We start from the raw sequence: 11,914 nt of genomic DNA on the forward strand, positions 1-11,914 counted from the left end.
ATCCAAAATTTGACGTGTTTAGAACCAAAATTGGCTGAATAGTTTGCTTAAAGTGTAGAAAATTTAACAGTCGAAAATTTCAAAAAATCAAACAACAACAGCAAACAAAAAAATTATACCAAACGCAGTAGTATTTAATTATCTACCAACCCGCATACTTTTAACGTTCTAAAACTAAGGTTGTTGTTTTTTTAAATTGCAAAATATGTTTTTCAAACACACTGAATTTAAAAAAACAAAAACAAATGGCCACTTATCGGTTAACAGGTAGTGAGGCTTTCCTCAAAAGCTGTAAACAAACGACTTATTCTAACATTAACCCTAAGTGCGAGTTGCACTCCCAAATTTAGAGTTAGGGTTTGTTTTCCACTCGTATATTAGATTAGTTTTTCACATATGTTTTTTATACAATTTTTCAAGGATGAAGTTTCCAATGATTAAGCGACAAGCAACCAGTTATTTGTTGTAAAGACAGCTAAAACAAATAAAATAAAAAGGATCTAAACACCGTGTAAGCATGTATAAAATATACTTGAATTTTACTGCGTTTGATATAAGGTATTTTTTGATTTTGTTATTGTTTACAATTTCTCAACTGTTTACTAGTTTACACTTTAACAAATGACTGTGTTGTTCCTACTTACTTGCCTCCCCAAACAGCCAACATTAATGATTTTATTTATTTTTTACACATTTATTATTCCATTTATTTATCAGAGTGAACCAGTTTTTCCAAGATGCAGCATACGTTAACACCTAAGCGAAGTTTATTCAGCAAACATTAAAAACCAAAAGAAAGTTTTCCATATGTGAAAAAAAACAAAACATTTGCTTGCCTTCCTACGATAACAAAGGTTGATAGTGAACACTCCATTACTCCGAAAACGAGGAATTCTGGATTGTGGCAACATCTTTGTTAATCCTCAATCTTAAATGATTCATCCTTCATAGACCAAGAACGTAAAATATAAAGTATAGTATCAGAACAGATATTATTTTAACATTAATTTTGTTTGGAAAAGTAAAAATAATATATATAAACAAAAATAAAAAGATAATTGGCAAATATTTAAATCATATTTTTGCTTCATTTATTTTTTTTTAAATATTTAGAGCATACAAAAATATGCTCGATTGTGAACGGTGATTGACATGAAAAGTGCTGCCCAATTTAATGTAATGTAACACCCTTATTTCGAAATTTTACGGTTTAGGACTACAGATTGTTTAGCATTCTCTTTTCTTCTTTTTTTTTGCTATGGGAGATAAATTCTGCATGTTTTACTTTTTAAATGGATTTCGTGTGTATTAAAGATTAGTTACCTTTCCCAAAAATTTAGAATGTCCTATAAACAAGGGGTCGTTTTAATGAATTTATAGGCAAAAATTATCCCCCACTTTAAATTCTAAAATATATTTTTTTTCAAAATATTCTCACGCAATCACCTAAAAAATCTCATTTTATTGAAGGGGTATAGCTAAGGGTCCTCATCTGCTTTTAAATATAGATATAAGTTATTTTTTTAAATTACAAACTTAATGTTTTCCCTTGATAAATATTGTCAAAGATTTTTATCTTGTGCTTTTTTTCCATTTGTGCCATTTTACATGCGCTCCACAATCTCCCCATCAAAATGGTTAAAGAATCTATCAATAACTTCAAGTATAATTTTAGTGTTTTATAGATTTTTAAAAAATTTTATTTTGCAAATATTAATTTATCCGATATTCACGGAGAATTTATTCAGCAATCTATATATCTATAAAAGTGAACGTCTCTGTGTGTCCGTGTGTGTGTGTGTGTGTGTGTGTGTGTGTGTGTGTGTGTGTGTGTGTGTGTGTGTGTGTACATTTCCCTACGAAATAATTCTGTCAATTTTTAGTCTACAGACTCGAAATTTGATATAAAGGGAACTGAGATTTGAAAAAATTTATGGGATCGGTTTTCGGCCAGAAATATATATTAGCATGGGTGCCCGGCGTTGCCCGGGTATTTGGAGATGTCTGTTAAGCAAAAAAAAAAAAATGTGATCACTTGTTTAAAATTTGACCCCCGTTATGACCCCTTAAAATTTATTGTTTTGGGCTCACGTCGAATTATTAAGTTAGATCCATGTCCAAACAACCTATATCTAAAATTTCAAGTGTTTAGACCGAAAATTGTAGGAGGAGTTCAAATCGTTGAACTTTGACCCCTTAATCGCCAGATTTCTGACTGAAAACCGATCATATCGATTTTCCCAAATCTCAGTACCCTGTATATCAAATTTCGAGTCTGTAGACTAAAAATTGACAGAGTTATTGTGTAGGGAAATGTATATACACAGACACACAGATACACAGACAGACAGACGCTTTCACATATATATATATATATATATATATATATATATATATATATATATATATATATAAAGGTGAACATGTCTGTGTATCTGTGTATCTGTGTGTCTGTTTGTCTGTGTACATTTCCCTACGCAATAACTTTGTCAATTTTTAGTCTACAGACTCGAAATTTGATATACAGGGTACTGAGATTTGGAAAAATCTATGTGATCGGTTTTCGGCCAGAACTTTTGCTGTTAAAGGGGCCAAAGTTCAACGATTTAACATTTGAGAACTCTACCAAACTCCTCCGACAATTTTGGGTCTAAACACTTGAAATTTTAGATATAGGTTACTTGGCCATGGATCTAACTTAATAACTCGACTTGAGCCCAAACAATAAATATTAAGGGGTCATAATAGGGATCAAATTAAAAAAAATTAACCCCTTTTTTTTTCTTTTTTTTTTGATCAGCATACACCTCCAAACACCCGGGCAACGCCGGGCACCCATGCTAGTATTCAACATTTATGTACGTTATTATTGTAATGTTTAATTTGTAACATATTTCAATTGAATTTATATTATTAATTGATTTTATGATTTGTTTCTTGCAAAACAGGTAACACAATTAAAACTATCTGATAAAATTGAAAAGCAAAATTATTAAATTGTAATTTGTTTTTATTTAGAAATATTCTTTTAAGCTGATTTATTGTTTCTATTTTTTATTTTTGTTATTTTGCGTTGAAAACCGGAGGTATTATTTTAATATTTTAAGAAACTTTTTTTTTTGTTTTTTGTTTGTGTGCGTGTGTTTTTTTTATTTATTTTTATTTTTTTTTATTTTTCTTCCTTTGAAGATTGTAATGCCGGGTATGGGGCAGCCAAACCAGCTGCCAACATTGCCCCGCTTTTTTATTGAAACCAACCGAGAGCTCTTTTTAGTATCCTCGCTGTTCCCTTAAGTGCAATTGTCTGAATCTCTTTTGCACTTGGTTCACCAGGAATATTAGTTAGGTGGGACTTCAGGTTCTTCTTCATAAGTCCTGTGGCACCTATGTGTATGTGTGTGTATGTGTGTGTGTGCGTGCGTGTGTGTGTGCGTGCGTGTGTGTGTGCGCACGAGCGCGCGTGTGTGTATGTGTGTGTGTATGTGTATTTTAATATTTTAAGAAACTTTTTTGTTTTTTGTTTTTGTGCGTGTGTGTGTGTGTGATTGTGTGTGTATGTGTGTGCGTGCGTGTGTGCATATGTGTGTGTATGTGCGCGCATGCGCGTGCGTTTGTGTGTGTGTGTGGTGATCTCTTTCTTTCTTTTTAAAACGATGCATCTCGTAATTTTTTTTTTATTATTAAAGGAATATACGGTTTTCTTTTCTATATAACAAAATCTATTTTTTCATATTTTTTTTTTTTTACATAAATGCTCCATAAACAGAAATTTGCTACGACGATGTACTTCATAAATTTTTTTTTTTTGAAAACATTCTTTACGAAAAAGTGATTAACAAACTTCAAACTGCGTATATGGCCTAAAGAAATACAAACGATTTCATAAATTGATAAATTTATTACTTCTACTAAAAAATAAATCATTTTTTTTTTTTACTATTTTAAATGCCGCTACCAGAGGGTGGTATGGGGATAGAGAAAACTAATTTTTAATGATGTCCTTATTTATTTGCATCCCCAGGAGAACAAAGTTAGTCAGAGACAAGCTCGGTTTTTAATGCGGGTAAAATCCAGCTTTCCAAAAGAGAATACTTTGGAGAGGAGCAATAATTTAAAGTGCCTCAGTCTCGAACGATTTATCATTTACTGACCGAGAATAGAACAGCAGAAGTATAGTATCAGAACAGATACTACACTTTTTAAGATATGGTCCGTTTACAAACGCAGGCAAGAAGTTTACAATCCAGAAGCAGATTTTAATGATGACATCTACAACAAAACTCTTTGCCTAATTGAAGAAAAAGTTTTCCTTATGTGCGGTCAGCCATTGGCAAGCTATGAATTACCTGCACCGAGACATGGAGGAGATGAAAGTCTTGCAAGAGAGTATCAACGTGAAGTATATTACAATATCGAAGAACTTTCCCTACAAGCAGAAGATATGCAAGAAAAACTAATAGATTATCAATGAGAAGTTTGCAATTTATTTCATGGTAATGTTGGAAGCGCAAGGTGAAATGAACAAAACGTGATGTTTCTTAATGCTTCAGGTGGCACAGGCAAGACTTTTGTAATCAATTTAATCCTTGCAAAGATTAGATCCAGGGGAAAGATGGTGTTGCTGCCACTCTACTTGATACTCTTCGCGGTCCTTTTGAAATACCCTTGGATACTCATCGAATTGATCAGCCAGTTTGAAAAATCACTGGTACCTCAGCCTGTGTAAATGTCATTCGAGACACCTCAGCAATCATTGTAGATGAAGGCCCCATGAGACACAGGAGTGCTTATGAAGAAATTAACCGAACACTGCAAGACATCACAGGAAACCAGTATCCCATAGGTGGCATTCCAACCTTATTTTGTGGTGATTTCCGTCATATCCTCGTAGTGTTTCAAAATTACACAAGGGTAAACATTGTCAATGCAGGTTTGAAGCAGTCTTATCTCTGGAGGCACGTTATAATGAAGAGATTGACTACTGATATGAGAGTCCATATCTCTGGAAACAAAGCCGTAGCCGACTTCTCCAAATTGCATCAGTTTCCAACCGCTTCTCCACCTGACACAATTAAGATTTGGGGGGGGCGTTGTGCAGTTTATATACCGGTTGTATAGCTGGATCCTCTCTTTGTAGGCTGCGAGTATAAACCGGTTACTGGAATAGGCTGCGTGTTCGATAAGCTGAATAGTTGGAGGTCGTCGTTGCTAGGACAACGTGATAAAAAATAATCAACAATGAAAAGTATATATCAATTTATTTTTATTTCGGACTATTATTCTCATCTTTATTAGTTATTTTCATCTTTATTAGTTGTTGTTTTTTTCCCCGACGTTTCGGCCAACTATTCCTCTGGCCTTCGTCAGGTGATAACCGCGACGGATAGGAACTTCGAATCTCCTAACTGTATTCCAAGCAATCACTGCCATCCATAGTTGTTGTCGTCTCATCACCAGGAGATTCGAAGTTCCTATCCGTCGAGGTTACCACCTGACGAAGGCCAGAGGAATAGTTGGTCGAAACGTCGTGAAAAAACAACAACCAATAAAGATGAAAACAACAACTAATAAAGATGAGGATAGTAGTCCGAAATAAAAATAAATTAATATATATAATGCTCATCTCAGAAATGAATTCCAATTAAGGAATAATATATAATGAAAAGTATGCTTTGCAAGCACATTTAAAAAGACGTTAAAAAGAATAACGTTAAGAATGATAACGTAAGAGTTGAGTTACATATGTACATATAAGATGTTTTATTTAATTAGAGAGGGCGAGAACATTAAGAGAGAGTTTCGTGTACACGCGTGTATGTGAATGTACGTCATTCACTAAGTTAATTGTTGTAAGTATGAGCTCACGACACGTACATGTATGAAAGTCGGAATGTTCGTTGAAGTGTGTGTGTGCGTGTATAAATACGAGAGTTCGTAGTATACGTTGAAAGTTCCTTGTGTGTGTAAGAATTGCTCTTACCTTAAGAATGTGCCACCCTGTCGAGGCGTGGATGTGATTCGGGTGCCACTCACATTGGAGGTTCGAATCGAAGGAAAGCACGCGTTCTCAGCTCAATGTCTCGAATAGGAAAAGAAAGAAGAGAGAGAGAAAACGAAAGAGGAAATGGAGAGCGCCACCTGGTGGGCAAAGCGGTTACCACAAGGGTGACAACCGATGCGTTGTTTAAAAGATGTATGTATTGATGTGTGTGCGGTTTGCTCAAATTCATGTTAGATTAAAAGGCATGTTCCTATAAATTCCGACTGAGCTTTGTAAACGTGTCTGTAATCAGAATCAAATGAAAGACAAAGTTTACCCAGACCTGAAAAACAACGAAAAATCACCGAAGTGGCTTGCTAAGAGGGCTATATTTCGCCATTAAACAACAATGTGAATCGCTTGAAGAACTGGATAATGGGTGATCTTCCAAGGGACTCAAAGGAATACAAGTCAGTTGATTCGGCGACTAATGAAGATGAAACTGTTCACTACCCTATAGAATTTTTTAAACTCTTTGAAACTATCTGGAATGCCTCCTCACATTTTAAATCTCAGAATTGGATCCCAATTATAATTCTTCGATTCTTGGAGCTGTCAAAAAGAACCAACGGAACCAGATGTGTTCTGACCAGATTGCACACCAATGTTATTGAGATCACCTTTCTTGTGGTCCATACAAAAACGAAACAGTTCTACTGCCAAGGATCCCCTTAGTTCCATCTGACTCGGAACTTCCATTTAAATTCCGTATCCAGTTTCCTGTGGTCCAGGATATGACCTAAAACTATATCCGATGGTGAGGCCCCACCTTTCTGGCCTTGGGGAGTGTGGAGCCACCCTTTAATTGCCATTGCTCTCAGGTCCACTCTGACCCGGAGTGGTAGTACCTGTTAGGGTCCCAACTATGGGTTAAATAGAATCCGACTTAAAAAAACAAATATACTCCATTAAAAATCGTTCCTCAAAATAACTAGATTCGCCATTAAATAACCTGAAAAAGGTTGATATGCCGTAAAACAAAAACAACCAACCAACCAACCAACCAGTTTCCTGTGAAGGTGTGTTTTGCAATGAGCATAAATAAAAGTCAAGGTCAGACATTTAAAACAATCGACGTAGGGTTGACATCGGAATGTTTCAGTCACGGCATCTTCTACGTCTCTATCAGTCGGACAAGAAGTTCAGAAAAAATGTAGTCTACCATGAACCTCTTCAATAAAAAGTTTCATAAGAGGATATGATGAAAAATGATCAGGTCTTGATTGTTGTAACTTTTAAGCATTGAATGTGTTACATTAAATTTAAGCAATGAGATATCATAAAGTAACATTCATCTTTAATAAAAATGTGTTTGCGATACTAAACAATAAGCACCCGTCTAGCTGAAACCACAGTCAATAATTTTTCCCACTCTTTATCTGTGCCAAAACCAAAACGTAGATTCCATGAACAAAGATTCTTTCTTAGAACTGCACGCCCGCGGAACTCTCTTCCATTTGCCTGTTTCTCAACTGACTACAACCTGGATGTCTTCAAGTCCAACGTAAACAAATTCCTGATGAACCGCCCCCTTAAGTAATACACTTAATCAAATAAATACACTAAATAATACGAATCGTGTAGATGTTTTCATTAATTTACGAATTTGTTTATTCGTATGTTTGTGGCACTATATCTTCCTGCCCCAGTTGTGGTTGTTGTTAACACCCCCACCCAGCATGGACAAGAAGTGATTTGGCGGTAAGCGGAGGTATACAAAAAAAAAAAATAAACAATACCACAATTCCTTTCCTTTTCTCGATCTCTCTTTTTTCGCCCGGACAGCATGGGGTAAGACGTATATTTTTGTCTCTCCGTAAATGAGAGGAAGGGCACCCCCTCTCCCTCAGCACTAGAAAGGGCTAGTTTCTTTTGAATAGCTTATTGTTAATTTGATTGTGGAAATTAATTATGATCTGTAAATTGTATTGCAATATATTGTAATATATATATTTTGTAAAATAAACAGATAAGACTATTTCTTATATATTACAATTGTGTCGTGCGTTGTTTTTGTGTCTGCATTGAATGTCTGCCTTAATTAAAGGAAACGGGCCTGAAGACAAAGAAGATTCCAACCATGTCTGACCCTCAAAGAACAAGACGTCATTCTGGGAGGAGAAGAAGGAGCCAGCTACATCCAACATCTCAGGTATGCTTTCACTCTTCACCTAGATACAAAAAGATGCCTAATCGACAGATCTTCATGCGCGGACCGTTTCCAGGATATTTAATGTAACACGTGGGTCAGTCACACCCAAATTAGCTGGTCTGTAGGTTTACATGTTTATTTTTGTTTTCATTTTTTTTTTCAGCATGGATTTTTATTCGAATTCATGACGTACTTCGAAGATGTATCTCCGGACGGTGGTGACCCTGCTAACAAGTTATTCAACGGTATTCCCAACAAACTCGATGCGGCCATTTCGTCCGATCATGAAATCATATTCATAGTGGAAAAACAGTGAGTATCTTAGCAGTTCAAATAAACGTACCATCTTTGCTCATGTACAAGTCTCCCTAATCTAGTGTTTTTTTTAATGTTAGTTTATATATAAATATATATATATATATATGTGTATACACATATATATGCACATATATGATGATGATTGCAACGTCTTGTCAGACGAGTGCCACTCCCCCAGACATTTAAAATCCATGAGCCCAAATGTCTGAGGGAGTATCTATACAAATATGATGTTACAGAGTTTTAGCTTTGTACGACAGCTAAGTCTCTCTCTCGGTTAATAATGTTGAGATTCAGCAACAAGGAAGAGCAAGATAGCCAGCAACAAATTAAACTGCAGACCAGCTTAATGCTGGTACTGGTCTTCCGCTTTATGTTTTTTTTTAATTAGAGATTTGTTTCTCCTAGAAAGGTTGCCTTCACCACGGCTTACGGGAGCCCTCTCTACCCCAATACACATATACACACACACAAATATACACGGTGCTAGTTGGCCGTTGACCCAGAAAAAGAGTTCATTCGCCCTTTGGTGAATATGTATATATATACATATATATACATACATATAATGAATATACATAAAACGATCACACATATATGTATGTATATATATATATATATATATATATATATATATATATATATATATATATATATATATATGTATATATATATGGGCATATATATGTGTATACATATATATATATATATTTATATATAAACTAACATAAAAAAACACTAACCTAGATTTAAAACAGATCAATAAGCTAAATATCCGGGCTAAATAGAGCACACACAAAGGAACAGGTCAACCAGAGGTCAAATAGGCCTTTGTCCGATAAACGCAATCACATTGGCTGATAGGAAGGGCGCGGTGGATACTAGTAAGCTGATTGGCTTACTAAAATTTCAATAGAAGTGGAACATATAAAAACGACAAACAACCACAAAATTCGTGCATAAGCCTGAAGAATCCTAAAGTGGATGAAACGCGGAAATACATTTTATACATTTTATACATCATTTAATTATACATTTTATAACTTACTAACTAGCTCTACCTACGTATTAAGCACTTTTGAAGTAAATACTTAAAGCTTACGCATAAATATATACTTTCGTATATTAATTTTATGTGAGTAAATTAAGTAGTTATATATATATATATATATATATATATATATATATATATATATATATATATATATATATATATATATATATATATATACAGGGTGTCCCAAAAGAAGCTGGTGGGTTTTAAATTTGATTAACTTCCTCAATATTTAAATTTTTTCCTACCCATTTTCATATGTCGGTAGAGGAGCCTCTCCGTGATTTTTGGAGATATAGTAATATATCATAGTCTACTTATTTTAATGCTATTTATACAACTTAATCTAGGGTATGTTTTGCATAAGGTCTAATTTTAGTTATGAAAAATGATGTTTCTCAAATGTCCACCATTTTCATTTTCACACTCTTGTGCTCTCTGCAGGGCATTGTCCAGCACATCACTTAATGTTTCAGGGTTTATGGCCCTAATTTCCTCCTCTATATTGTTTTTAAGGGCATTTATTGTGGCTGGTTTGTTTGCAATTGGAATAAGGGAATTTCTTGTGTTGAAGTTTCGTCGAAATTCTCTTTGAGTTTCTGATATTGACTCATTCAACTGAAAATACGACTCTACCATAAATATCCGCTTCTTGGTAGTGTAACAACTTATGATGACCTTGGAAGGATTATTCTGAAAAAAATAAAAGAAAAATATTAAAAAATTTAGGAAGTTATGAATTTTTTTGACCATCAGCTTCTTTTGAGACACCCTGTATAATCCGAGGTTATCGCCTGAAGAGGTTCCTAGTTAATGGTAACTAGCTGACCGAAACATGCTCATAACTATATAGCAACATCAGGAAGACCCGACGTTACCCAGGATTGAATGATGATCAACGAATGTTTTACACTCCTATATTTTTATTGTCATCGCAATCGGTGAAATCGATAATTTTAATCAAATCGATTTATTGCCTGATCTAGTTGGGGACCCATCACGGTGGACCGGGAGCAAGCCTCACATGCCTCCCCGCAGTTACTTATACACAATATATTGTAGTCTATATTGCATTGTAGAGAACCTACTGCTAATCTTATGAAATTGTTTTTATATATATATATATATACATATATATATATATATATATATATATATATATATATATAATGGTTTGAATTTAAGTTTAAAATGCAAAAGTCAAGTATCATGGTTCATTTGTGCTTTAAACAGAAAAATTCATTTTGGACGCACTTCTGTCATATCAAATAACATATTGTTGATTTTATTATGCCAAACCTTACTGCTTGACCGGTAATAATGCCTATAATTTAAGCTTAAAATGAAAAGATCAAGTATTATAGTGAAATTGTGCGAACCTACTGTTGATTTTATATATCTGACCTTTCTATTTGTATGATGAAAAAACTTCTGAAGTGCACTTGTGATGTTAGGTTGTGTAAGGTGTTAACTTTGTTCAAAAATCGCTTGTTTCTTCTTTCATTGGATTATTTTGTTTATTGATACTTATCAAAGACATTCCGATACAAAACCTATCTAAGAACACTGTAGGGTACATAAAGTACCTTCGTGTAATTTTTTTTTTAATAAAAATGAAACCATTATATATAAAATCATTTTATATAACCAACAGTAAGTTCTCTACAGTGCAATGTGGACTACATATATATTGTGAACTAAGTCGCTGCGAGAGGCATGTGTAGCTTCCTCCAGGTCAATCGCTATTACTCACCAATCGAAGAAAACAATCCATCGATTTGATTGAAAAATTAGCTATTTCATCAATTTATATAACATGTTTTTACACATTTGTCGATTTTATACTATTCTTGCCGAAGAAACTACGTCGACACTAGTTTATATTTATTGCTGTGGCCATCATTTCTGTCGCATGCATTTGGTATATATTCTCTCTTTTGCTTCTTCTTCATTTCAGGGCGTTCCACATGTTAAACAATAAGCGCATTTTGAACAATACCGGAGTCCCATCATATATGGCGTTTAACAAATGTCCAATTTAATTGTCATTTAGCAGTAAAAACAATGGCTTTTTATCCATGTCGAATTGCCGTTTTATATTTATAAATTATTAATAAAATGTGAAAAACAAAACGGCCATCACGTTTACATTTTTTTATTTGTAATTTAGTGAAAATGAGTCGACTGTGAAAATTCATTGCCATTGTAAAGTTCTTTACTATAAAGAAGTTATTATCTCCCTCTCTCTCTCTCTCTCTCTCTCTCTATATATATATATATATATATATATATATATATATATATATATATATTATATAACTATAAAGTTCCAAACATAATAAAACTATCA

At 34.0% G+C, this 11,914-nt stretch overlaps 1 protein-coding gene across 4 annotated transcripts in view; it reads left to right on the forward strand.

The window, feature by feature from the left end:
* LOC145269481 (matrilysin-like) overlaps positions 1–11,703 on the forward strand; it is a 67,339-nt gene extending 55,636 nt beyond the window's left edge. For 2 of the 4 annotated variants that reach the window (XM_080125203.1, XM_080125205.1), the window contains 3 exons: positions 8,088–8,192; positions 8,356–8,504; positions 11,522–11,703. In XM_080125203.1, coding sequence (XP_079981329.1) covers positions 8,088–8,192; positions 8,356–8,504; positions 11,522–11,606 — 339 coding nt within the window. In that variant the 3' untranslated portion in view covers positions 11,607–11,703. The remainder of the gene's footprint in view (positions 1–8,087; positions 8,193–8,355; positions 8,505–11,521) is intronic. The other 2 variants (XM_080125204.1, XM_080125206.1) reach the window with 1 other exon arrangement.
* Positions 11,704–11,914: the final 211 nt, after the last annotated feature.

The sequence above is a fragment of the Euprymna scolopes genome, chromosome 45, assembly GCF_053919585.1.
Source record: "Euprymna scolopes isolate OS-2025 chromosome 45, ASM5391958v1, whole genome shotgun sequence".
NCBI lineage: Eukaryota > Metazoa > Mollusca > Cephalopoda > Sepiida > Sepiolidae > Euprymna > Euprymna scolopes.